The 27,446-nt window shown below is 50.6% G+C and overlaps 2 protein-coding genes across 2 annotated transcripts; both read left to right on the top strand.

Annotated features, from left to right (window-relative positions):
* The first annotated feature begins 522 nt into the window (after positions 1 to 522).
* TFF1 (trefoil factor 1) lies at positions 523 to 5,484 on the top strand. The gene is made up of 3 exons (XM_081570285.1): positions 523 to 598; positions 3,945 to 4,088; positions 5,477 to 5,484. Exons 1-3 carry the CDS (start codon positions 523 to 525, stop codon positions 5,482 to 5,484), a joined length of 228 nt encoding a protein of 75 aa, XP_081426411.1.
* An 8,800-nt stretch (positions 5,485 to 14,284) lies between these two features.
* TFF2 (trefoil factor 2) lies at positions 14,285 to 19,853 on the top strand. Its single transcript, XM_081572608.1, has 6 exons — positions 14,285 to 14,391; positions 15,037 to 15,379; positions 16,496 to 16,711; positions 17,362 to 17,511; positions 18,639 to 18,785; positions 19,662 to 19,853. Exons 2-6 carry the CDS (start codon positions 15,358 to 15,360, stop codon positions 19,673 to 19,675), a joined length of 549 nt encoding a protein of 182 aa, XP_081428734.1. The 5' UTR covers positions 14,285 to 14,391; positions 15,037 to 15,357; the 3' UTR covers positions 19,676 to 19,853.
* Positions 19,854 to 27,446: the final 7,593 nt, after the last annotated feature.

Here is a 27,446-nt window from a genome sequence, read left to right as displayed (position 1 = left end):
TGTGCCTGGCATGGCGTGGGCATCTCTTGCTATGAATCACCCTCAAATGAGCGTGCTGTTGACTTAGTAGGACCACCGTGGGGGAAGCCCATGGCCACTGCTGACCCTGTGCCCGGCATGGTGTGGAAGTCTCTCTCTGAATCACCCTCCAGTGAGTATGCTGTTTGCTTAGCAGGAGGGTCTCTGAACCGCTCAGGCGCTGGATGAGGTCGTGAGCAGGGAGACTCCCACAGGATAAGAGAGGAACTTTCTGAATCTCCAATCCTTCAACCACGATGACCGCACGATAAGGCATTTTTCTCTATCAGCAAACCTGTCAGTTTGGCTTGGCCGTGTTTGGGAAACACCTTTTAATCAGCAGAGATTACTTGGAATGAACGGTTTCGGGGCCCTCCTTAGGCAAACGTTATCTGGCCCTCTATAGAAAGCAAACAGAGCTTGCGATATAAGATCGAGGGCCAGGACCCACTCTCATCCTGGATTGCGGTCCCCTCTGGGCAGTGTGGGAAGGCCACGGCCGCTATGGAGCCCAAGGTGATCTGCGTGGTGGTGCTGGTCTTCACGCTGGCCCTCAGCAGCCTGGCGCGGGGTGAGACTGGTAAGACAGCCCCTTCCTGCTCTGCAATTGGCACCCCGGGCAGAGGCCCACCTCTGGGGGGAGCCAGGGCTTCATAACATTCTTCTGAACCAAGTGATGTTTTGTGTCAGGAGCTGTTCTAGGCCCTGGAGAGATTTTGGATGGCAGAGTGCAGAGAGGACAACAGGAGGGTAGAGGGGTCCGTGGAAGCTTTGGGAACTGGGGTGAGAAAGCAATGATGACTGTCTTCAGTGGTTGTTCTGTCACTAAGTCACATCCAACTTCTTGAGATGCCACGGACTGCAGCACGCCAGGCTCCTCTGTCCTCCACTATCTCCTGGAGTAGTAGTAGTGTTAGTCACTCAGTCGTGTCCAACTTTTTGCGATACTACGGACTGTAGTCTGCCAGGCTCCTCTGTCAATGGGATTCTCCAGGCAGGAATACTGGAGTGGATTGTCATTCCCTTCTCCAGAAGATCTTCCCAACCTAGGGATCGACCTTGGTCTCCTGCATTGAAGGCAGATTCTTGACCATTTGAGCTATAGGGAAGACCTCCTGAGGTTTGCTCAAATTCATGTCCGTTGAGTCAGTGACACTATCTAACCATCGAACTGGCATCTCCTGCATTGGCAGGTGAATTCTTTACCACTGAACCACCAGGAAAGCCCTGTCTTCAGAACCGCTGCTAGAATATCCTACTGCTTTTTAAGTGTCACATTTCAAAGAGCTGTCTTTAATGTCGAGAATAAGAATAGTTCTTCCAAATGTCCGAGCCAAACTCTGCCCCCTGGGGCTGGACCCACTCAAGGTCCACACAAACGTCCAAGAGCCTATTCCAAGGGTCGCTGTCCCTGGGAGCCCCTCCAACAGGTTCCACGGGCTCCTGGGCCCCCTGCTCGGTGGAACCTAGACCCACTGGTGTGTGTGTCCTGGCAGTGCCTAGTCCATGGGCATCACCAAGTGAGGGACTTAAGGCGGGAGGTCCCACTGCCTCCTCTGAATGTGTCTGTCTCAAATCCTTGAACTGCACAACGGGGTCAGTCTTCGGCTTTAGAGGGTTGTCACAAAATTAAGTGGTATTTGGGAAAAGCTACAAAGTGCCATATAAACATTATTTATTACTGATATATTTTTAAATGGAGGGGATAGGAGAAGAATTTTCCAACGTTTTTGGAACGAGGATTACCATAGAGGTTTGAAGGGAGGTAAAGGATGGTTCCCACGTGTCTCTGGGCTCTTTGCAAGGACCTCACGACTCAGGAACAGAAGATCAGGCATGGAGTTTCAGGGGAGGGGGCCCCACAGTCTAAGGCAAGGAGGAGGGAGCGAGCTGGACCTGAAAGGAGGTATGACCTGCTGTGGGGATGGAGGAGGTGGTCTGTGCCTGTCCACCCGCACCCACCAGCCCATCTACATCTTCCCTGCCAGCCTAGCACTTAGCTCTGCCCACAGCACAACCTGGCTCCAGGAGGCTGTGCAGCCAGCCCTGGTCTCCACCCTCCAGGCTGCTGCTAGCCACCCACTGGCCCTGCCCAAGGCTCAGCCTTTCTCTGTGGCTCTCACAGGTCAGCCATCCTGGGACAAAGGAAAACTCCATCCAATTGTAAGTGTAGACTTGGATGGAAATCATTTCTGTCTAGTCCTGTTATGCAACAGAAAATGGTGGGCAAGGTAGACTCCTGTGGATAGAACCCTTGGAAACCTTCAGTTCCTATTTAGGATAGCAGCTGGTGCGGTGGGGGCAATGTGGGGGATCAGGTTACCCAGCAAAGTAGCCTCCTCCCCCTCCTCTAGGGAGAGAAAGGACATGAGAACTGTGGTGCCAGCTCTGCACACACAGGCCGTCTTGACCTTTCCCACCGCCCTGCCCAGTGCAGTGGGTGATAACCACCTTTGCTCTGTGTCAAGACATAAGCCCTACAAAGACCAGGTTGTATGATAGGCTCTGACTTAGGACACTCAGCTGGACTCCATGGGGGACAAATGTGGCCACCTGCCCCTCAGTCTAGGGGAGGCCCTGCATCTACCTATCTTTGGCTGGATTGTCTTTTAGAAAGAGCACGATGCCCTAGGTCAAGGCCAACCCATGACCACATCTGCTCTGGATCTCGGTCCTGCCCTTCTCTCTGACTCTCTTCCCTCTTCTGTTAGAGCTCCTTCCCTCCCCATCTCTTTATCACCCACACTCCTAATGCCTCGTTGCACGTCCCTCTAGCCCCGAGGATAGACTCTTGTCTGGTAGTGGACGGAGCACCTGCACAGCCAGGCATCTCTCTGGAACCCGTCTGATGGCCCTCATCCATGGGCACCCCAAGACTAGGTGCAGAGAGGAGCCCCCCGTTCTCCATTCCCGCCCCCAAGAGAGAGAAGGGACTTTAGACTCTTCTGCTCCTGCCTCAATCTGTCCACCACCAGATCCGAGCAGCAGTCCTTCTCAGAGCCCCAAGTCCAGACCCCACAGGTCTTGCATCTAGATCACGTGGGCACTTCTAGCTGCCCGTCTCCCCTGCACGTTCTTTGCCTTGGGTCAATGGCCTCACGTACCTGTCTAGAGCGTCTGAGTGGCTCCCTTTGCTCTAGAGCTGCAATCATCCACTCCCAGCCCTCAGCCTGCCTTCCTCGCACCGCCCCACTCACCTCCCCCTCTTACTTGGAACACACCCTGCTCTCTCTCTTCGCCACCTTTGAACATTCTGCTCTCTCTCTCCTTGGAATATCCATTGCTTCGTTCTTAGTCCACCTTTGAACACTCTCCCCTCTCTCTCCTTGGAATACCCATTGCCTCGTTCTTACCTGGTCAACCTCCTGCAACAGGAAGCCCTCTTCACTTTGTTCAGTCTGCAATTAATCACCCCTTCTGGGCTTGCCCTGTGGCTGGCTGCACTACGCTATTTTGTATGTTTACTTGGCTTCCTCCTCCATCAGACTGTTAGCTTCTCAACAACAGCTTCTCTATTTTCCATTTCCAGGTCCCTGTTACCCAGCACAGGGCCTGGCATGAATTTGATCTTTGAGGGGATAAAAAGATTCCTGTCTGTGTCCTGTGCTAGCTCCAGTTTCTAGCACCCACAAACAGTGCTCAACAGATATTTACTCATCTAGTGACTAAGATTTGATAATTGTTTGTTGACATTAATGAGCAAATGGGTACATTGCCTGGGTGGGTGCAAAGTCTGTGAGTCCCGAATGCCTCCCATTTTTCCTGAGTTTCACTGTTTTCGCACCAGTAAGTGAGCTCTGGGTCTCCATGGGCTGCTCGTCTGATGGCTGATTTAACTGGGGAAGGAAGCAAAGTAGAGGGTAGGTCATAACAGGGAAGGAGTCAGCCCATGGCTTACTTTCACCTCCTGGCCCATATCCTTTCAGAGACGTGTCAGGTGGAACCCCATCAAAGACAGAATTGTGGTTACTCCGGCATCACGGCTAAGCAGTGCGAAGATAAAGGCTGCTGCTTTGACAGCACAGTCCGTGGAGTCCCGTGGTGCTTCAAGCCTGCGCCCGTGGGTGAAGGTAGGGCCTTGTCGACACTGCAGAGTCTGAATACATGGGACCATGGGACCCTAATTCAAGTTGCCAGCTATGTTTTTACCCAGAGTAATGGCCTCGGGGTGACTAGGAAGATGTAGTTTTGCCTAAATCAGTGTGAATCCAGGGCTGGGGGATGGAAAGAGCTGGAAGACCTGTTTGGTGGGGCACCCTATTTTTCCTGGCTTTTCTTCACATGTCTAACCATGGATCTGTGAAGAGTTGTCCTTGGTAATGCTTCATGGCTCACTTGGGGTTGGAGGCTTGGAAAGAATGACAATTACAATACAAAGACCATCCTTGTTTTCTAAAGAATTTTCCCAGTGATGTTTTAAAGTAAATTCTATGTGATTATTTAAAAGTGAAAGAAAATACTTATTCTCACTAATGCATCTCTTCTCTTGGACACTTCACCCTTGCAGAGTGCGTGTTTTAGATGTTTTTCCAGTGGAAATGGCATTGGGGTGAGAAGGACGTCTGCCTGGTGCCAGGGGCTCAGCTCCATTGCTGGCCGGATGTCTCGGGGTCCTATGAACCTGAACTCACTGCCTGGATTGACTGCTCAGATTCTTTGTATTCCAAATTAGACTAAAAATTAAAAGAGATGAATGGTCCTCTCTGCTTGAACTTCTTATAAAAATATAAACAATTTTCCCTTCTTTGAAAGAGAAATGCGATACTTGTGCCTCTGGGTTCTCGCTGTGGATTACACATTAACTCAGGCTATCTTGGGCCAGAGGAGACGGTGACTTGTAACACTGTTAGGTTGTCTCGGTGGATGTCAGTCATTGGGGGTCTGTGCACCAGTTCATAGGGTTAAAAAGCCTCAGAGAATCAACGTGAGCCCACGCCCTTGTCAAATCATGAAAACAGGCTCCAATTCTACTCACATTCTTTACATATTCACTGTGGTAACAAAAATTGCCTTGCAATTTCTTCATTTCCCTCACCAGGAAACTGACTTAGGAGATAAAACCCACAGCAAAGTGCCTGAATGTGCTCATAATAAAAACAATTGCACAGGACAGCGTGAGTTGACCCCTTGAGGAAACTCCCCCACCCACCTGGCTCTCCAACCTTGAGCTCTGAGTTGGAAAACAGGACAAAACGGAAGGGTAGAGAGCCCCCAGTGACCCCTCGTCACAGACACAAGGAAGACAGAAGGGAGCCAATCGGACCTGCCTGGATCTGAGCAGATGCCCCCACCCAGGCGGACAGTGCTGCCTGAGTACCCTCTGGTGCCCCCAGCCCCACTTGCTCAGTGGGAACAAGAACCTCCCCCCCAACACCTCCCATCCACCCTGGGCAGTCAACCTCGCTCCAGGGAGCTCAGCCCAGCCAGCCCCACTCCTGGACACCTCCTCCCGTCCCAGGTGCTTGACCCTGGGGTCCCCGGAGCCCTGGGAGCATTCCGGCCCTCCACAGCCAGCTGGTTCCCAGGAAGTAGGGGGCAGTGATCTTGGTGTGACCAGTTGTTTCCAAATTTACCAGAAGATCTGTCACTCACCCTCAGCCCTGGCCACCAGGGCAAGCAAGCACAGACCTCCTGGGGGCCAGGACGTGTAACAGTCAAGGTGGGGCCCCAGTACACGCACACAGCCGCAGACGTGTGCCCGCACTAGCACGTGTGCCATGAGGATCACTGTAGCCTTCCTTCACTGGAGAACATGCAGAAACATGTTGGCTTTTTTTCTTTTTAATCTGTAGCATCTCTGATCTTTTTCAACATCTTTGCCTGCTAGCGAGAGGTAAAAACAAACTATTTAGTTGGCCTCTTTGGAAATGCGGTGTATGATTGTAAATTATGCAGCTTCTGTAGGTAATACTGTGGTCCCTGGGGGTAAGTAGCCAGTCTCCTCCTCCTCTCCTTCTCCCACTTTCCTGCCCCTCTTTAGAGTTGGGTGGATGATGGGGAGTGAACCAAGCATCCACAGCTGTGGAGTGAGGGAGTCTTTTCAGTTTCCACTGGCTTATCTGGGACCTCGTCAGACCCTTCTTGAGGCCCAGCCGGTCTGCCCCCTGCTCCTTGTTATCTCCACATTCCTCAGCCCCTGAGAGATGGGCTTTCTCCCAGGACACAGCAGGCCCATTTCCCCGTGACTACTATCCATTATTTCCCTTCTTTCTTCCCCGACCCCACCTTATAAAGAATGATGGAAAGACTTACTTTCCCAACCTTTCTTTCAGTTAGAGGCAGGGCTCCTTTCTGGCCCATGAGGCAGAGGGGGCATCTACCTAAAGGCTCTGGGGAAAGGCTTTACCCCTTGGTGAGAGGAGAGCTCCCTCTAGCTGTCCTGGACGGCCTCTGCAGCCTGTCTTTGGATGCTGTGTGGTATGAGGGTGTGATGCAATGCTTCATGCAGCCATTCTGTGATAATGAGGAAAAGTCACAGCACTGGAAAATTGTTATCCCTGAAATGCTGACTTGGCCCCAGCATCACCCATCCCAGACTTCATGTTAAGTAAATCTGAATATTCTTATGGAGTAAACCAATGCTGGTTGAGTATTCTCTTCCTTGTCAGTGCTTTACCAAGGCCTGTGTCTTCCCTGTACCTTAGAGCAGTGAGCCTTCATCCCAGATACCATGGATAGGGGCAAATTCTCACCCAAGGTAAATGTCCTCACCCAGTCCTTCAGCCTGAGCTCTTCATCTATTAAAGGAATGTGGGCAATCCGCTCTCTCCAGCACATCTAGTGTTTCATTAACTTTTCATTGAACCATCTGCTTGTCTCAGGCTCTCATGAGGAACCTCAGGCTCAGAATCAGGAGTGATCAGGAGCAAAGGGAGGTGTGTGTGAGGAGAAATTAAAGGCATTTGTTTAGTTTTCAAAGCAAACCCCATTACAAATGTTATCTCACTTTCATCTTCATCCCTGTTTTGTAAGTTGAGAAACATTTAATAACTCGCCCAAGTGAGCAGACACACAGATCAGACTGGCACATCAGATTCTTGTGAACCGGAGAGCCTCCTGAATCCAAGTTTACTAATTTCAAAGATACAATCAAAAGAAAGCCAAGAATGGGGCCTGGGACATGACCTGGGCACACTCCTCCTTTTCCCAGGCACAGCACCGTGTGGGTTACACCATTTTCCAGGGGGCCGTGATGCACAGACTGGGGGTCCTTGGCCCTAAGTACTCCTGCAGTCAGGGTTTCCAGCAGGAAAATGCCTTCCTTCTTGTATATACACCAGACTGTGGAGCAGAGGCCAGGTGATAGGAGGTCAGGTGGGTCTCCTGCTTTCCTTCTGTTTCTCTGGACTCCTGCCCACTGAGGAAGTGAATGGATGGAGGGCCAGTGGCTTCAACCACCACCCCTGCCCACTCCCACCATGTTACACAGAAAAAATCTGAGATCTGTGAGGCACGATGGCTGGACTACCTCCTCTAGTGTCCATCTGCATGGATGTGTGACCTTGAGGCTCTATCATCTGGACACCAAGCCTCTCGGGCTCACCAGTGTGAGGAAGATAAAGTGGGGGACTCCTGCAGAGGCACCCCCACACGGCCCAGCCCCATGCACAGGCAGGAAAGAGGATTCCACTTGGCTCCTGCCACACTGCCCTCCGCAAGAATCACAAAATCCATAAGAAATCTGACAGTGGGGGCAGCTGAGAGCAGGCACCCAGACAGCACATCGGGAGGACCTATCAGAACAGACGCAGGATGCTCTGGATAACCAGGTGTCCTTAGAAGGTGATCAAGCCCGTGCCCGCCTCTGCTGTCCCGGAGGTCCCAGTGTGTCCCAGTGCTCAGGGAGGCTGTGGAGGGAGGGAGGCAGGAGCTGAGGTGTCATGTGTTTCCTATGTTCACAGCCAGGATGGGGGAGACAAGGCAGGAGATGGGGGGCAGAACAGGGTGAGGTCCCATGAGAGTGAAATATCTCCTCACTACTATAAAGGATTGTAGAGAAGTGACCACAACCCAGAGGAATTGACCTACCCCTGTGACCCCTCCCATCATGGTCCCCCATCATCTGCCTCTCCCATCATGCACCCACCTGCACGCCCCCCGCACCCCCCCATGAAGGTGATTGGTTGGTCCCAGGGAAGGAAGTCTAGGTTTTCTGGGAGCCTGGGCCACTGCCCCACCCCACACCTTGCTGCAGCCAGGAGTCCACGGCCAGGGAAGCAGAGCTGACGGCAGGTCAACGGGAGCCTTCTCACAGCCAATATGGAGGCCTTGAAGCATCCGGGGGTGGTGGGAAAATTGCAGGCTGCTTGATAAAGTGCTGTAATGAAAACAGCCCTGCTGATAAGGCCCCAGGAGCCTTTAACAGTTTGGAGAACTTCTCACATGCATGCACACACAGACACATAAACACATAGCTCTAAAAGGGTCTGTGCGCCTCCCACCCTCAATCTTGGACACCAGTTGGAGATGAGCTCTCTTGCGCCTCAAACCCATTGAATTTCTGCCAGAAGAGGGAAGGCCACCTACTATTTTCTACATCTGAATACGTCACTTGTTGGTGGGAAGTTTTACATTTTCTCTTTGTTTTTTGAGATAGGCCTTCAATTCGAGAACAGTACAATGGAGTGATGTGTCTGTGTAGAGTTTTCTTGGTTTTTGCACACGTGAAACTATGAGGCTAACTGGCCGGTCAGCACATCTGAATGACATCCTACGTGCCGCCCTTTCCCTCCATCCTGGAAGCCGCCACCTTGGAAGACTTTCTAGAACTTTCCATGTCCTTGAAGAGCTTCAGATGAAAGTTTAGGAAGTCTCTCATGGGAGAGATTCATGTTTGGGGGGGATGTTTGGAGTCTTCTGGTGGACCACTGTGGTGGGAGGGGGTCATCTCTGTCAGTGGAATGGGTGACAGTGTATAACCCAGGAGCCCATGAGAGCATAGCTCTCCACACAGCCTGAGGGGCCTGGCAGGGAAGGCGGGGATGCAGAGAGGGGCCTGGGGGGGAGCAAGTCCTCACCCCTGGGACTGTCTGTGCCCCCACCCTGGGGTTCCAGTAACACCTGAAGCCATGTGACACCCCTGTCCATTCCTCATCAGCTTGCATTGGTGTCCTCGTCAGCTTGGCTGCCAAGCAAAACACCACAGATGGGGTGGCGTAAACAGCAGGCATTATTCTCAATGTTCTAGAGACTGGAGGTGCAAGATCAAGGTGTGGGCAGCATTGATTTCTCCTGAGGGCTTCCTCCTTGTCATGTAGACAGCCGTTTTCAGTCTTCATTGCCTGTGTGAGTCTGTGTCCCAATCTCCTCCTCTTTCTAGAAGGACACCAGTCCTATTGGACCGAGGTCCACCCCACTGGCTTCATTTTAACTTAATTACCTTTCAGAGACTCCATCTCCAAATAAGATCACGTTATGAGGTCCTGGGGTAACCCCAGGACTTAATGGACTTCCACATGTGACTTTAGGGGAGATAATTCAACCCAGAACAGTTGGTGTCTCTTGCAATCAAGGAACCTCAGTCAATGCAAATTACAAAAGGGCAGGGATCATGACTGTTTGGGACTAGCCAGTTCTGCTCCAGTGGTAAGAAAACAAAAGGACTACATGAGCCTGAGAATGTGTCAAGTACAGACAGTGAGATGTGGGTGACACTCATACAGTGTGTTGTTGTTGTTCAGTCGTTAAGTCATGTCCAGCTCTTTGCCACCCTGTGTACTGTAACCTGCCAGGCTCCTCTGTCCATGTGGTTTTCCAGGCAAGAATACTGGAGTGGGTTGCCATTTCCTTCTCCAGGGGAACTTCCCCACTCAGGGATCAAACCTGCATCTCCTGCAGGCGGATTCTTTACCACTGAGCCACCAGGATGACCACAAAGGACATAAGACATACAGCGTGTTAACAACAGTGAGGGAGTGGGTCACATGTGGGATGTGTTACATGACAAAGAGGATGCAACAGGAAGACTGTCATCACAGGTGGGACTGGACTGAAAGGTCAGCACTCATCTCCAGGCTGACTGCTCCATCATCCCTGATCAGGTTCCCGTTGGTGACCCTTGTGCTGGTCCAGTTCAGGCCCCATGTGTCACCCCAGAAACACAGACTAACATCATGGCTGCTCTGTGAGTCACTGTGGGTGCAGCTGGGCCGGCACTGCTTGCCCAGAGTCTCTCCAATAGAGCCTGAGTGTGGTGGCCCTGCCCAAGTCCTGGCCCCTTGCTCAGACCCCAGTTCTGGTCCTTGTCACCACATACTGATGGGAAGTCCAGGACATCTCAGGACTCGGGATCCAGTCTTTCCACCCACTTGCATCCCATGCAACGTGCAAACCTGCCACCTCTACCCCTCACTTTTCTCCATGTGCTGGAGACTGATTTACTAAAATGCATGGCTCAAACACCGTAACTGGATCCGTGAGCCTTCCCACCCTGCGGCTGGCTGTGTGCATGGAGGTTATCGCTGCTGCCAGATGATTGCCCTCGCAACAACAGGCTTCTGTTCAGAATATGTTGAACTAAGGATCAGACCAGGAACCAACTGCTGAGGCCAAGTTGTGGCTTCAGATCCTATTTGTAGGGTCACTGGGAAGGGTCCTGTTAAAGGAAACTCCCTCACCTTTCTTTGTGTGTGTGGGCAGGGACAGTTTGTGGAAAAACTCAGAGCTTGTGAGCCCGATAGGAATAATCACCCAAGAAGAGACACGTCCTAGGCCAATCCCAGCAGAGGGACTTAATGGAAGGGATCAAACTGTCACCGGTTTAAAGGTTCGAGCGGGCACATCATAGATATACATAGAAAAAATGAACAGTATAATTTTAAAGGTATTTCTTAATTGTTCTCAGCTCTTAATATTGTCCTGAGCTGGACACTTTGGAGTTAGCAGACCGATTAAACTAAGAAAAACCAGACATACTCACATATATTTATGTAGCATATATGTGTGGTACAGTGAGGTTTGAAAGTGTTATTCACCCAGTCGTGTCCGACTCTTTGCAGCTCCACGTACTATAGCCCGCCAGGCTCCTCAGTCTATGGGAATTCTCCAGGCAAGAATATTGGAACGGGTTGCCATTCCCTTCTCCAGGGAATCTTCCCAAACCTGGGATCAAGCCTGGGTCTCCTGCATTGTTGGCAGATTCTTTACCATCTGAGCTACCAGGGAAGCTTAGTAAACCTGAACGTAGGGAACCTCTATGCTGAAGGCAAATATTGGTGGGACTTTCTACATTTAATCTGATCTAGTACATCAGTGTGGCAAACTCAGAAGGGCTGAGGGTTCACCTTATTTGCAGGTTAATGGCTTCACGGGTGCTGGCAGAGGACAGGAGACTCTTGGCTCAGAGATAAAGACCTCACTACACTGCACAGCTAGCAATGTAAGCAGCAGCACGTTGGTTCCCTTGTCCCCACGTCCTCCAGGGGTGACACAGATGAGCTCAGATGGACATCAGCACACACGGAGTTGCATCACAGGAGAGGAAGCCTGACCTCCTGGAGCTCAAATGGCACGAGTGATAAAGAACCTGCCTGCTAATGCAGGAGACACAAGAGACACAGGTTCTATCCCTGGATCGGAAAGATCCCCTGGAGAAGGAAATGGCAACCCACTCCAGTATTCTTGCCTGGAAAATTCCATGGGCAGAGGAGCCTGGAGGGCTTACAGTCCATGGGGCTGCAGAGCTGGACATGACTGAGTGAGTAAGCACACACGTACGCAAGCTTGCCTGCCCGCTGCTCCAGAGGGAGATACCTTATAAATGTTCCAAGGTTGTTGCCACACTAACATCCTTGCAAAGACAGCCTGGAAGAAAGGACAGTTTGGATCACGCCCTATTCATCTCACTGGGGAGGGGGGATTTCCACCCAAGGCTGCAAGGGTGGTGAGACCCATGACACCTGACCCTGGAAAGATGGGATGACAGCAGTTTACAAGTCACATATTGCTCACCCCAGGAGGGGAGGCCATCCCGCCATGCAGGGCCATGTGGGGGTTGCATAAGAAACAGGGTGAACAGCAGGGGCTGCAGGAGGAGCCGTGTAGTATCAAGAGGGTGGGGGGCCCACTCATTCCTGCAGGAGGATGTGATTGACTTGTTTGAGTAAGTCTGCAGGCTGGCAGGGAAGGGAAATCCGCTACTCGGGGATAAGCAGGAACTGTGCCCAGCCCCTTGATAAGAAGGTTGTTTGGCTAAGGGGCCCTATCTGTGGGAGCCAAGTAGGGCAGAGAACTCGTGGTTAGGCCACTCGAGGCCTCTCAATTTCACCAGATTTCAGGGAAGCATTTAACATTCAATTATAATTTTAGGTTCTATACCATCGGGACAGTTAGTGCCTCATTCACAACACGTGGAAACATGAGAGACTCATAGGGAATTGTCTTCCGGCAACCAGAATATTGAATATACCACTTTCACAACAGAAGAGGGAGAAAACACTAAGGCACATTTCTGTAACATTTTATTTATAAAATAAAATACGATTGTTTCTTTCCACTTTTTAAAATTTATCTTTAGAGTTGTAATGAAGTACAGAAATAGACTTTTTTTTTTTCTTAAAAGACCAGAGAGTAGATATTTTAGGTTCCTGGGCCATACAGTCTCTGCCACAGGTAATCAACTCTGTAATTGTAGCTAGAAAGTGGCCACAGACAATGTGTGAATGAATGGGTATGACTGTGTTTTAATAGAGTTTTATTTAAACACAGGCAATGAGCTCATGGGCCATCATTTGCCAACTCCTACAATATAATTTTTTTCCTTGATATGTGGTAATCTAAATTATTTAAGTATTTTTAAGTTTTAATACTACCCAGCTCCCACTCAGATACAAAAGGGATACAAAAAAGACATTTTGAAAGAATGTAAATCTTGGCTAAAGTCCTTCAAAGTAGTACAAGGAGGAATTCCATTGTACAATATATTGAAAAATGCTAAGGTTTATATCCATCCAATTATACCCCCAAATATAATTCATCAAAGTCTCCAATTTCACTCCCTCCCAAACTCAGTACCAAATTCTCAATAGTTGGTTTATCTATTTCTTTCTCCTCCCAACTTTGGCCACTTTATTTTAAGCAAATGAATTGTCTTGGGCTTTGGAAGTGTCTGTGACTTACCCACTCTGTTGATCAGCAGAGTCAAACTCCAGAAAATTGGAATGGTGGGGAGAGAAACTGCATTGGAAACACTGAACACGCAAATGTTGGTAACAAAATTTTTCTTCTTCCCCTAATGACAGTGTAAAAGTGAGATATTATTCTAGTCAGCATCCTAGTGAGGGTTTACCAGGCATATGAGACATTGGAGATCATTTAATAAACCCTCCTTCCGGCTCTTTTTTCACAGATGAGAAAACTAGTCCAGTGAGGAGAAGGGGCTTGCCTTACTTATTTGCATATACCCAGGTCTAAGTATTACTTTAACAATTCCAGGAGGAAATTTGGGTGATCCATGATATTAGGTGGTGGATTCCTGCACCTTATCTCCCGGGTGCCAGTTATCCTCACTAAGTAGGTCTAGTTTGTGCAGATGCTGGGTTAGGTTCTGGGGTTTCTAAATGAAAGAGGCATAGGTCCAGTTCTGTATGTCACCCTATACTTTCTGTGTGTTTGCGAAAACTAATTTTCCATATAGACTATAAAATGGGGGTGATCTTTTTAACTCTTCCTTTGTATTATTGTAAGAATTAAATGTGATATAGCACGTGAAATCATTAGAATATCACCTGGCACAAAATCAACATGCAGGTTTAGCTGTTACGTTCAGTACAATAAATAAAGGAGCCGGAAAAATAAAACTCCACTTGAAATGAAGATGTGACTGTGTGGTGAATCTAGTGAGCTTGTGGGAGGGGTGAAGGGCACTTGTCTTCTCTCAGGGAAGGAGGCCTTCCTGGATGGAGAGACTGCTGAGACAAGAGCTGAAGGATGGACAGGAGTTAGGAAGGCAAAGAGTAGAGGAAGAGTTTTGCAGAGAGACAATGACATGCAGGCAAAGGATCAGAGGTCAGGCTGTGTCAAGAGGGCTAGATACTTAGATTAGGAAGGAGACTTGACAACAGAAGAGGGTGGGGGCTATGAGTGGTCCAGTTCATAAACGGTCTTGCTTTTCATGCTCAGGAAACTCATGCCTGGGCTTTACCCTTCAGATTGGGAGGTGTGAGGGGGTGGCAGAGTAGTGACGTATACTGACTGTCACTTCATAAAGGTAATCAGGGCAACAGACTTACGTCTGGATGGGGACAAAGCTCTGGCTGAGCGATTAGTTAGTAGACAGTTGTACAAACCAAGGGAGATATCACGAGACTAGACTGGGCTGCAAACACAAATGCTGACAGAGACCAACAGCTGCCATAGCTGAATAAATCCAGCCAGGTAGGCAGTGGCTGCAGCAGACAGGAGAACTCATGCCCTGCATCAAGAGACCACCACAGCTTCAGTCACTTTTGGATTCCTTGGAGGATAGGTTGGCAAGTTACAGCTTCCTACAGACTTTGTCTAAAAAATTTTTTTAAAAATTTTATATTTGGTATGTTTTGTTCAATTCGGCTGTGAATCTAGAGCAACTCTAAATATATACATATATATGTATTTTTTTAAAGTATTTTGCTTTTATTTTTGCAGGAATTTTCCATGAGTATAGAATTCTGACTTGACAAGGTTTTCTCTTTTAGCACTTAAATATCATTTTATTGCCTTCCATATTGCATTGTTTCAGATGAGAGATCACTTGTAATTCTTAACACGCTCCCCTGATTGCGATGTGTCTTCGGTTGCTGTAAAACTTTTTCTTTTTGTTTGTTTGACTTAGTTGCAGAATGCAGAATCTTTTTTTAAGGTGCATTTTCAAGGAGCCTAGGTGACACTGTGGCTCAAGGTCGGTGTCCAGCCCCCAGCCTGAGCCCATGTGATGGGAGCACAGTCACCCAATTAGAGGTTGTTCTGTGCACACAGGTCCACGCTCAGGTGGGTGCCGCTCACACTGTAGACACTGCATCTAACATAATGACTTCCCCACAGGTGGAAGTAGCTTGTCTTGAAGAAAATGTGCCTTTTTCTAAAAGCAAAAAGCACCATGTGGATGGATGGTGCCCTGGGTGGGAGCCTGAGCAACTCCACCTAAGATGGAGGCAGAAGGAGCTTCCCAGGGAAGATGCAGGCCAGAGACCAAGGGATTGATGAGCCGTCTCTTTGGTATGGATCAGCCGGTTTCAGCAGGAATCCTGGAAGGGCCCAAATGGGACAGTGGGAAGTTGGACCAAGAGGAAAGAAACAGAGAGGAAAGTGGGGCTGAGAACCTGGAAGAGGAGAGAAGACTCAGAGTCCTGTGTCCTGGTGGTGATGAACGGTGACAGAGACACAGGTGGGGAAAGGTGACTTTTTCAAAGTTTGATAAGACAGAGCCCCAGGGCCACTCGGCAGGGGGATAGGTAGGGGTCCAATCTGTAGGTGCTGGAACTGGAGCTGGCAGAAGCCCTGAGCATGCAGGTCTGCTCTCCAGACTCGAAGACCCAGAGTTCCAGACTTCATGCATCTTCGGGTTCCTGGCTGCTTGAACCGTGCTTGACAGATTGGTGGTTCCCAGAAGTGCTCCAGAGTTGGGGGATCATGAGCTTCCTTGACCTCACACCCCATCTCTCCTCTGTTCCCAGAGGGTGGGGGTGACTTCTCCCCATTTCTCTTTTGTCTCTTTGGGTCCCATTTTCAGACTCCTTCCCCTGGAGCATCTTATGTTCAGCACAGGCTGGTTCACAGGTGCCATCTTTTAGAAGAAATGGTGGCAGCAGTGGTAAAGAACCTGCCTGCCAAAGCTGGAGACTTAAGAGGCAGGTTTGATCCCTGGGTTGGGGAAATCCCCTGGAGGAGGGCATGGCAACCCACTCCAGTATTCTTGCCTGAAGAATCCCATGGATAGAGGAGCCTGGTGGGCTACAGTCCGTAAGGTTGCAAAGAGTCAGACATGAATGAAGTGACTTAGCATCATGCAGGCTTTACTGAAATGAACTTGTCACTTTCACACTCATCTGAGGCTATTCATTTTACCCTGTCAGCCTCATCTCCATGGAGATCCATCTGTTCCCCAAGACAGAGACCTGGAGATACAGACCAGGTATCAGGAGCCCTGGAGGAGGGTCTCCTGCCATCCTCCCATTTCTGGAGAAGGGGTCTGTTCTGTCTGCAGCTGCCTCATTTTCCCTGGTAGCCTTGGGCCCAAGACTTAAAAATTCCTGTGGTGTTAGCCACGAGCTTTATCAGGAGAAATCCCTAACTTCTCCCTTCCTGGGTGGAACCCTGCGAGTGCCCAGGGCCACACGTGCACGTGTGCTATCTTCCACGTTGGCATCCTGGCATGACCCAGCTCCCTGCCTGGGGCAGGGGTGTGGCCTGGCTGTGCTTGCAGAGAGCCCGGTGCCCTGCTCTGTCACCCCTACCCCCCTCCCTACTGGCCAAGCTATCGCAACTCGTTTTCCTAACACAGGCCTCAAATCGTTGGTGTCACGGGCAGAGACGAGGTTATCTTGCTTGTTGAGCAAACAGAGAGAAGCTTATAAAACACCCCTGGCAGCGGGGAGTGTATGCTCTTCTGGTGGCCCTAGGGTGCAGATGAACGTGGACATGGGACCCCGAAGCACCTGGCTCCTGGCTGCGCTTCTCCTGCTGGGTCTGTGTGCCCTGGCGGGGGCTCAGAAACCAGGTGAGTGGAGGTTCGGGTCCCTGAGGGGAAGTGGAGCATCCGAGCCAGCAAGCCTGGGGGCCTTCTAGAACCCAGAGGGTGGGGTGTCAGGGTGTGAGGTCCTTGCCTCCTGCCCCCTGCGATCTCCGTTTGCATTAGTTTCCCTGGAAGAGAAAAGGTGAATGGTGTGTTATGTGGGGAAGCAGGTGGGAAGGTGTCCTAGGACTGGGGATGCCAGCCATGCAGCCAGCTTCTATGTGTGTCCACCCGCTTCCCGCCATTCAGGGAGGACAGTTGGGGAGGGGGGTGAGACCTCCCAGGAGGACCCCCTTTGGGATCGGTCAGGACGGCCTTGGGTGCCGGTGGGCCAGCTCGAGGAGGGGCTGGGCGGGAGGCCCACCAAGGTCTTCCAGCGGGTCCGACTTGCTCACATTCATCTCGATCTTGGCCTGAGTCCATCTGTCCACCCTCTTGCCAGAAGCTTTTATTTTTAAACTAATAAAACACTTTCAGGCGAGCCCTGTCAGTTCCTCTGAAGGACGCTGCGTGGTTCAAACACAAGCGAGATAAGACAGCCTTTTCAGGGCCAGAGTGGAGCTGATGGAGAATCCTGGATGTGCTGGTGGGCGGGGGCGCGTGTCGGGGGCTGGCTGACCTGGGCTTCTCTGCAGACGCCTGCCAGTGCTCGCGCCTGAGCCCCCAAAACAGGGTGAACTGTGGCTTCCCGGGCATCAGCAGTGACGATTGCTTCTCCAGAGGATGCTGCTTCGACTCCAGCGTCGCCGGGGTGGCCTGGTGCTTCAATCCCCTCCCGAAGCAAGGTAATGGGCAAGGTCCCCTCCTGAGCCCCAGCCAGCAACCCAGGACCCGGCTTCCCCAGGCTCCCTAACCACCCAGGCCAGCCCCAGGGGAAAAGAAAATGCCCTCTGCCCCCTGTGTCCACATTAGATCCCGAGGGGGAGCCACGTGTCCTTTTAGGGAGACTTGAGGGATCCGACTGCTTGACTAGAGCGAGTCTCACTACCCCCTTGGCTGTGGCTCCCGAACCAGCTTCTAAGGGACATGAAGGCATTAAAATCAGGATGTTATTAACATAACTGCGAACAGACCCCAAATGTTAAGAAATTAAGTTAAGGCTTCTAGAGTCACCTTTTGAGAGTGAGTTTTGTATCTGTGCATATTATCAACTTAAAAAGACACCTGTTTCAAGGCAGGCACACAAAAAGTTCTGTCTGCAAAGCAGACCCATTTGTGTGGAACTCAGTGCCCTGGTGTCCCATCTACACCCCTCAGGGGTGCCGGTTGGAGGTTCCCGGGCTCTGGGGGAAACGGAACTGACGGCTGGTGGTCAGTTTGTCTATTCCTAGGGCTCATCCAGTACTGGAAGGATCCTTGGGTGTCAATTCTTTGTATTAGTATTAGTCGGTATTAGTCACTCAGTCATGTCCAGCTCTTTGCAACCCCATGGACTGTATGTAGCCCACCAGGCTCCTCTGTCCATGAGATCCTTCAGGCAAGATACTGGAGTGGGTTGCCATTCTCTTCTCCAGGGGATCTTTCTGACCCAGGGATCTAACCCAGGTCTCCTGGATTGCAGGTGGATTCTTTACCACTTAGCCACCAGGGAAGCCACTCAATTTTTGGTCAAATGCTTTATAACTTTAAAGGGTCCTCCCAGGAGGTAGTGTGGGCAACTCCATTTTATAGAGCCATGTCAAGTCCACGGAGGTGAAGCAACTTTCCCTCTGACTTTGGGCATCAGGAAGAAGGGTGGCCACCAGCCGGTGCCCACATTTAGCCCAGGGGTGACAGTCCCAGGAGCCCCTGGTGCTATCCCGAACCTGTGAGCCCAAGGTGCTCCCCTAGCAGGATGAGATGGGTGTGTCTGGCTAACGAACCAGCCTAACCTCATCCCCTTGTTGTCCCCAAACCCGGTGGTGCCCTGCAGAGTCGGAGGAGTGTGTCATGGAGGTCTCGGCCCGCAAGGACTGTGGCTACCCGGGCATTAGTCCTGAGGAGTGTGAGTCCCGAAAGTGCTGCTTCTCCGACACCATCCCCCAAGTGCCCTGGTGCTTCTTCCCCATCTCCGTGGAAGGTAATGGTGGAGAACACAGGCAATTGCCCAGACACAGGCAATTCTCAGGGGCAGTGGGAGCCGGGGTGGAGGAGGTCCTTGGCTGGCCAGGATGCCTGATGTGAGGCCCCCAGACCCTGGGGGTGGCCAGCTCAGGAAAAACCATACTCGTGTGGGAGCTCACTGCTATTGTGAACCATCTCAGAAGTCAATTCTAGAATGTTCTCAACAACGACAGCTTTAAAAAAAAGAGAGAGAACTAACCCTCGGGTCTTCCCACTGTGTCTTTTGTGATGGTTGTATAAAGCATCTCACCCTCAGCCGCAGCCCCAGGTCCCAGCATGGTTGGCTGGTGTCACTATTTTGGGTGCTTCCGAATGCCCCGCCCTGCACTGGGCACCATGAGTAGGACCCAGAGCAAAGCAGACGTGGTCTCTTCTCTGTGGACCCTGATGCTCTCTCCCGTGACCACGGGTGACAGGTCCTGCCCCAATGCCAGACCTGGGGGGCCATCTCCTTCCTGCTACCCCCTTAGATGCAGTGTGTCCCTGACCCTGAGTTTGACAAGGGAAGACCAGATGTTTCCAAAAGATGGGAAGAATGCATCAATCCTTTAAGGAAATCAGGATGTTCCAAAGAGCACGGCTTTTTCTTTCAGAAGTTTCCAAGTGATTTTTTGTGTGACCTAAGGGTCTACTTGGAAAACTACCAGTTGTCTGAGGAGAATGGACCCCCAGAGGGCACCTGGTCCCAGGGGACTGTGTCCCTGCAGGCAACTTCTTCTCCAGCGGGGATGGCTGGACTGAGAGCTGTAGTCCCAAAAACCCATGGAGCCTCTTAGCCCCGGTTCCAGGCTTCCTGGCGCTCTTACCAGCTGTCTTGTGTTTAAACTTCTAGACTGTCATTACTAAGAGGCAGTGGCTTCAGAGAACCCTCCAGGATCCTTGGATGCTCCGAAACAGAAGAATACTCACCATCTTACAGTTTCGGATTTCATGTTTCCCCAGTTCCTGGGTTTTCGTCATCTGCTCATCATCCCTTTCAATGGCTTCAATATGATTTCTTCAAATAAAGAAAGCCCTTAAAATCTGCTAAGTTCCCTGTTGGCTTCATTGACACAGAGGTGGCCAGAGCTTGTGAGCATGTGTGTTTGAGAGAGAAAGTTATTGAGAGTGCATATACGTGTTGTGTGTAATTTTAACATTCTTTTATTTGCTATAAGAGCAAGAATTCATCTAATAGGTTCAGGCTACTCTGACAGTGAAAAAGTATTGTATGTAAGGAACTTCGGAATCCATGATCCCTTTAAAACTCTCATACTCAATCACTGTATAAAAATTCAAAGACTGTATCCGTAAAAACTGGCTTCTCTGGTGGCTCAGTGATAAAGAATCCCCCTGCAATGAAGGAGACACAGGTTTGATCCCTGAGTCAGAAAGATTCCCTGGAGAAGGAAATGGCAACCAGCTCCAGTGTTCTTGCCTGGAGAATTCCATGGGCAGAGGAGCCTGGCAGGCCACAATCCACAGTGTCGCAAGAGTCAGACACGACTTAGCAACTAAACCACCACCACCACATCCCTAAAAGCATATTAGAAATTACATGCAACTCTTGGAGTAACAAATAATTTCAGATTGCAATTACAAAATTGCTTTTACAAATACATCACTGAGTGCTTGCTTTTGAAATTCATGCAAGTCACCCTAACATCGCTTCCAAAAGTAAGTGGGGGACTTGGGCTCCTGTGCATTATCCCCTCGGCCTGGGAGTGAACAGCCATAGCACTGTACTATAATTTGAAAGCTGTTCTAAAGAGGAAGTTTGAAGCTTTCATCAAGGCTTCTGTGCGGCCTATGGGAAGGTCGTGGCATGAAAGATATTTTGGGCACATTGGTGAAGGGGTCCTGACATTCTGCAGCTCAGGGGTAGGGGTGCAGCATGGGTGACCCCAGGCCAGACTCTCTGTGGCCTGCCCCTCCTCCCTACCTCCTCCCCCAGCCTGGGCCCACAGTCACCCCAGAAACCCAGGGCCTCTCCTGTGTGACACTGGCTTTGCATTGCAAGGCAGGGATTCTAGAGCGTTTTTTCCAGGTAGAGACTTGGCTCCACATCCCCTCTCGGGGCCCCTACTTGAGAAAAGGGCCCCATTTGGTCTTGGGTCACTGTTGTGCCTTTATCTTGCTAAGACGCGCACATAAGTCCCATAAAACAATGGCTCTGGCTGGAACGCGGGGTCTGAAACACTCAAGACAAGTGGCTCAGTGGTTGTGAATTGATTTGTCACCAGGCACCGTGTCTTCTCAATTTGTCCTCACGTGCGGTTTATGAGTTCCTGAGTCAGCCTCCCCACCTTCCCACCGCAGGGCCAAGTCAAACCCCACCATTGACGTATTGAGGAAAAGGTTTGACACATGAATTATTCGTACTTGCACTCCCAGACCCGGAATTGGGCGGTTCTGTTGCTGGTGCCAGGCCATCTGGGGTTCAGGATCTGGTGGCGCTTCTGGCCTCAGGCTCCTGTTCCCGGGCTGCAGGCGCACCTGTGTTAGTCGCTCAGTCGTGTCTGACTCTGTGCGACCCCGTGGACTGCAGCCCACCAGGCTCCTCCGTCCGTGGGATTTCCCAGGCAAGAATACTGGAGGGGATTGCCATGCCCTCCTCCACGGGATCTTCCCGATCCAGGGATTGAACCTGGATCTCCAGCATTGCAGGTAGATTCTTTACCATCTGATCCATCAGGGAAGCAGGTACAGGCGCCCTGATTCTTTCGCAGGAATCCTCTTCTCACGCCCCACCCGCAATCCCACCTCCTCTCACAGATTCTTTCTGACGCACTGCCACTCTCATTTCCCAGACGACTCCTCATGGCCCTTCTGATAACTGAGTGAAGATTTTTAAGCTATTACAGTGGCATTCTCTGGGCTTGGGGGTTCTTAGGCCGTTTTAATCTGTGTGACATATTTCTATAGCTCCTCTTGCTCCAACCCCATTGACTACAGAGAACTGCCTGGTATCTCAGTGTGGTTTGGACTGGCCCCCGATCTCCTCCTGTAAGTGGCCTGCGGGCCCGGGGGAGGGGGGTACCCTTGTTGTTCCTGGAACAGCAGCCAGAGACATCCAAACCTCCCTCATCCTTCCCCCTGCCATCAGACAATCAACCTTTCATTCTCCTTCCTCCCTTTCTCTCCCCCTCTGCTCCCTCCAGAGGCACTCACTGCCCGGTGGGGCTCAGCTGGGAGGTTGCTGATGGTGAAGAAGGGCGGACTGGGTGCAGAGGGTCTGGTGGGGGATGGGACTCACTCCCACTGTCCTGGTCTCCAGGCTCCGGGGGTTCATCCAGGTCCTTGGCTGGCTGGTTCAGGTGATGAAGGTGCTTTGAGAGGCGGCCACAGGAGAGGGGACCGGGCAGGTCCTGTGAGAGGGACAATAGGAGACGTCACAGTGCTTGTCACAGTGACCTTGGGGAGGCTGTCTTATTACTGAGGTTTTCAAGTGTCCTGTTTGTCATTCGTGGGTGATGATTGTGTCCCCAGAAAGGTCTTGGTGGAGATTAGAAATAACGTGTGTTAGCTGCCTGGTGCACAGCCGCTCCCAATAAATGGAGCTCCTCCCAGAACCGTCTGCTCCTCCTGTCCTGACACCTAGCGGGCCACTCGGTGGCCTCAGGTCTAACAGTCCCTCCCCCTGCGCTGCAGAGCAGCACAACTGAGTCCAGAGCAGGCGTGGGTCCTCAGGATGTATGTTTATGTGTTACGTTCATTACATGCTCACTGTATATTAAATATACATACAGTGGATTCCATTATTCAAGGCAGTTCTCTTCTATGAAATCATTGACCCTAAATTAGCAAATTGTGAACAATCAGGATTGGGGAAAATGCAGAGCTGGGTGCCTTAGGGCCTCTTAGTCAATTTCATCAACTGATCAGTACATGGCCTTGCTTGATGTGTGTTCTTTGTGAAGACACCTTAGCAGTATAAGTATTGCACCCACAAGGAAGCCAAGAGACAGCGGGAACCCTGGGTTGAGTGGGCTATGGTGGACCCTGGCTCCCTTGTCATGGAAGGCTGTGCAGGTGACCGGAGCTGATGTGGCGGGTGCGGGTGAACACTGAGAGGCTGCTGCAGGAGAATGGAAATGAGGTGACCAGTGATAGAGGATTTGGGGTCACATACCAGCTGGTATCAAAAATCTGCCCTCTGATGATTTCCCGGAACCACTGTGTTTTGAAGCAGAATGCTGAGGGCCGATAAGCAATTATGGACAAGATTTTGGAGGGAAGGCTGTGATGGACATTACAAAATGAGGAACATGAGCATTTTCAGGGACTCTGTCATTTTCACTTGTATTTGCCTCTGTCTCTTTTTCTCTTTTTTTTTTTTTCACAATGGTGAAAGATATTTGTCAGTTTTCACAATCAATCAGTTCAGTTCAGTCGCTCAGTCGTGTCTGACTCTTTGCGACCCCATGAATTGCAGCACGCCAGGCCTCCCTGTCCATCACCAACTCTCAGAGTTTACCCAAACCCATGTCCATTGAGTCAGTGATGCCAACCAACCATCTCATCCTCTGTCGTCCCCTTCTCCTCCTGCCTCCAATCATTCCCAGCATTAGGGTCTTTTCCAATGAGTCAACTCTTCGTATGAGGTGGCCAAAGTATTGGAGTTTCAGCCTCAACATCAGTCCTTCCAATGAACACACAGGACTGATCTCCTCTAGGATGGACTGGTTGGATCTCCTTGCAGTCCAAGGGACTCTCAAGAGTCTTCTCCAACACCACAGTTCAAAAGCATCAATTTTTCAGCCCTCAGCTTTCTTCACCATCCAACTCTCACATCCATACATGACCACTGGAAAAACCATAGCCTTGACTAGATGGACATTTGTTGGCAAAGTAATGTCTCTGCTTTTAAATATGCTATCTAGGTTGGCCATAACCTTCCTTCCAAGGAGTAAGCGTCTTTTAATTTCATGGCTGCAATCACCATCAGCAGTGATTTTGGAGCCCCCAAAAATAAAGTCTGACACTGTTTCCACTGTTTCCCCATCTATTTCCCATGAAGTGATGGGACCAGATGCCATGATCTTAGTTTTCTGAACGATGAGTTTTAAGCCAACTTTTTCACTCTCTTCTTTCACTTTCATCAAGAGGCTCTTTAGTTCTTCTTCACTTTCTGTCATAAGGGTGGTGTCATCTGCATATCTGAGGTTATTGATATTTCTCCCGGCAATCTTGATTCCAGCTTGTGTTTCTTCCAGCCCAGCGTTTCTCATGATGTACTCTGCATATAAGTTAAATAAGCAGGGTGACAATATACAGCCTTGACGTACTCCTTTTCCTATTTGGAACCAGTCTGTTGTTCCATGTCCAGTTCTAACTGTTGCTTCCTGACCTGTATACAGGTTTCTCAAGAGACAGATCAGATGGTCTGGTATTCCCATCTGTTTCAGAATTTTCCGCAGTTTATTGTGATCCACACAGTCAAAGGCTTTGGCATAGTCAATAAAGCAGAAATAGATGTTTTTCTGGAACTCTCTTGCTTTTTCGATGATCCATCGGATGTTGGCAATTTGATCTCTGGTTCCTCTGCCTTTTCTAAAACCAGCTTGAACATCTGGAAGTTCACGGTTCACGTATTGCTGAAGCACAATCAGTAGCCAGACAAAAAATAAAAAATAATTACAGTTGCAGAAGGAAAATAAAATAAAGACAACTGATTTAATATATGTTGTTGTTTCACTAACGCTGAGCTCACCCCAGAGCCCCGTAACTCACACCTGCAGGAGGCTCCTCTGACGCCCGTGCTTTCTCTGGAGGGCACAGCTCAGTCTCCTGCACTTGGGACATGCGACAGCACTGTCACTGTGCTCAGGTCATGCGAAAAGCAACATCACCAGCTACAAGCACAAAAATATGAAAAACAGGCTTGTGAACAGGCCCTGAAAGGCCCCTGGTTTATAGGGTGAGCTGAAACAAGCAGGCAGGGTTGCCCTGGGCCCTCAGTGGGGGACCCTCAGGGTCTCCCTGCCGTGCGCAGGCTCGCAGAGCTGATGCCCGTAAAAACCGGGCAGCACTGACTCTGGGGCTACAATCAAGTTACAGCAAGCTGGTGAGTCTGTAGACAGAGAACCTGCGAATCACCAGAATCCACTGTGTGTTCATAATGGTGGTTATATATTCATTATATATATATTTTGGAGATGGGATTCACACTCATAAACACCCCTAGATGCTGCTTTGGGGTTCAGGGGGCCAGCCCCTCTGCTGACAACCCCTTCTCCCCACCTCTGCCTAATGATAAAGCAGGAGAGGCCACAGCCCAGCCTGACCTCCACGGTGACCACCATCGTGACCGCCTCAGTGCCCCCCACAGGGCACCGTGGAATTAGGGGGCTGCAGTAAGTTTACATACCACATCTCCAATATACATATGTTGGCTCAGTGTAAAGAACCTGCCTGCCAATTCGAGAGACACAGGTTCAATCCTTGGGTCAGGAAGATCCTCTGAAGAAGGAAATGGCAACCCGCTCCAGTATTCTTGCCTGGAGAATCCCATGGACAGAGGAACCTGGTGGGCTACAGTCCATGGGGTTGCAAAAGAGTAGGACATGACTTAGCGACTAAACAACAACATCTATTAATATATATGTATTGCACTTATGTTCTATAACAGTTTCTGTATCAAGGCTGCTTCCTAGCCGTGTGACCTTGGGCGAGTGACTTAGGTGGTTGGTACCTAGTTTTACTCATGTGCAATGTGGGAGGTATTAATAGCACCTTTTTCTGTGTGCTTGTTGTGAGGATTCTATGAGTTAAACCCTGAGATGTGGTTAGACCAGTGCGGAGCACGTGGTGAGTGCTTCGTGAAAGTGACTACTAGTTACTTTTGGATTCACATGTACCGACCCCAACAGTCCAGGCCCCATTACCTGGGGGGTGGGGGGGACAGAAGGGATCTCCCTTGTGTCAGTGCCAGGTCATCAGCCCCTCCAAGGTCCCCCTGCTGATACAGGAAGGCTAATCCCTGCCAGGTCCCATCCCTGGGGAGCCTTCTGTGGCTCTGGCTAAAGTGGTGGTCCAGGCGGGCAGCTGCCCCCACCACAGGCTGCACCCCAACTGCTGGACCCCCAGGAACACCCTGAGGGTCTGCCTGCTGGCAGCAGTCCTCTGAAATGAGAGACTTCATTTTCCCTCTTGCTATACTTGGTGGGGATTCTGGCAAGGATGCTGAGCCTCGGGGCCCCACAGCCTTGAGAAAGCAATCTTGTCTTCCACGCCGATGCATGGCGTCCTCTGCAACCCACGAGGCTACAGCTTCAGGGCCATACACACAGAGTGGAGGGTGCTTCTGGGGTCTGTGCCCCTCAGCACCACCTGGGCGGTGAGCAGCGCCCCTCCCCCTGGCTGGTGGCTTGTCCGTCCAGCCACAGGGAGGTGACACTGTGCCTGCCAGCCAGCTCAGCCAGGCAGACTCAGGGCTATGTCCTCACGGATCACTGCTCTCCCCAAGCTGTTTCCCAAGGCCAGTTCCCACTGGTCAAGCCCCTCTCCTTCAGCCCCAAGCCCTTCTGTTTACAGAGCCCCAAGGCTTGTCCCTGCCCCAAGGCTTGTCTGCGTCTGTGTGAAGAGCTGTAAGGTGTTCCGGGACACAGCTGGGAGCTTCCTAGGCCCCACTGCAGCCCAGATGGATGGTGACCCAAGGAGTCATTTCACTGCACGGCCCCAGGGCTGGATCCCTGCCCCAGACCAGCCAGGCCTCCCTGGCAGCTCAGACGCACACCCAGGAGTCAGATGCCTGAGCTAATACTGTTCTGGTGCTGGGGGACTGGATTTCTAGAAGGTCCCACGGCTGGCAACTTCTATATTTTCTGGGATCCAAAGAGAGCTCAGCAAGGAGATTAAACCAGTCAGTCCCAAAGGAAATCAACCCTGAATATTCATTGGATGAGCTGATGCTGAAGCTGAAGTTCCAATACTTTGGCCACCTGATGCAAAGATCTGACTCATTGGAAAAGACTCTAATGCTGGGAAAGATTGAGGGCAGGAGGAGAAGGGAACAAAAGGATGACGATTGGATGGCATCACTGACTCAATGGACATAAGTTTGAGCAAGCTCTGGGAGATGGTGAAGCACAGGGGAGCCTGGCGTGCTGCAGTCCGTGGAGTCGGAAAGAGTCAGATACGAATTAGCAATTGAACAACAGCAAAAGAGAGCTCCGCACTTAATGAAGGCTCGACCTTAATTTAGCACAGTCAGAAATGAGGCTTCAAGGAAGGAAGGATCGTCCTGTTTGTCTCACTTATGACACAAGGTGAATGAACAGGAGGAGTTTCCCCATGAAGAACCTTCCAGGGCCAGGATGCTCACAGGGCTGCCTGTCTTCCAGCGCCCTCTGCTGGTCACCCTGGGAACAGACGTTCCTACCTTCAGGTGGCAGAGATTTGGCATCTGACAGTACTCAGCTTCCTGATGGAGGATTCCCAGGTGGCATGCTGGTAAAAAATCCGCCGGCCAATACAGAAGAGGCAGGAGACATGGTTTGATCCCTGGATCAGGAAGATCCCAGGAGGAGAAAATGGCAACTCACTCCAGGATTCTTGCCTGGGCAATCCCATGAACAGAGTCCCAGGTGGGTTGCAGTCCATGCCATCCCAAAGAGTTGGACATGACTCAGCATGC

Source organism: Giraffa tippelskirchi, chromosome 2, assembly GCF_054371585.1.
Source record: "Giraffa tippelskirchi isolate mGirTip1 chromosome 2, T2T-mGirTip1v1.2.pri, whole genome shotgun sequence".
In the NCBI taxonomy this organism is placed as follows: Eukaryota; Metazoa; Chordata; class Mammalia; order Artiodactyla; family Giraffidae; genus Giraffa; species Giraffa tippelskirchi.
Note: the sequence above shows the minus strand (reverse complement) of the source record. Positions and strands in the feature narration are given on the sequence as shown.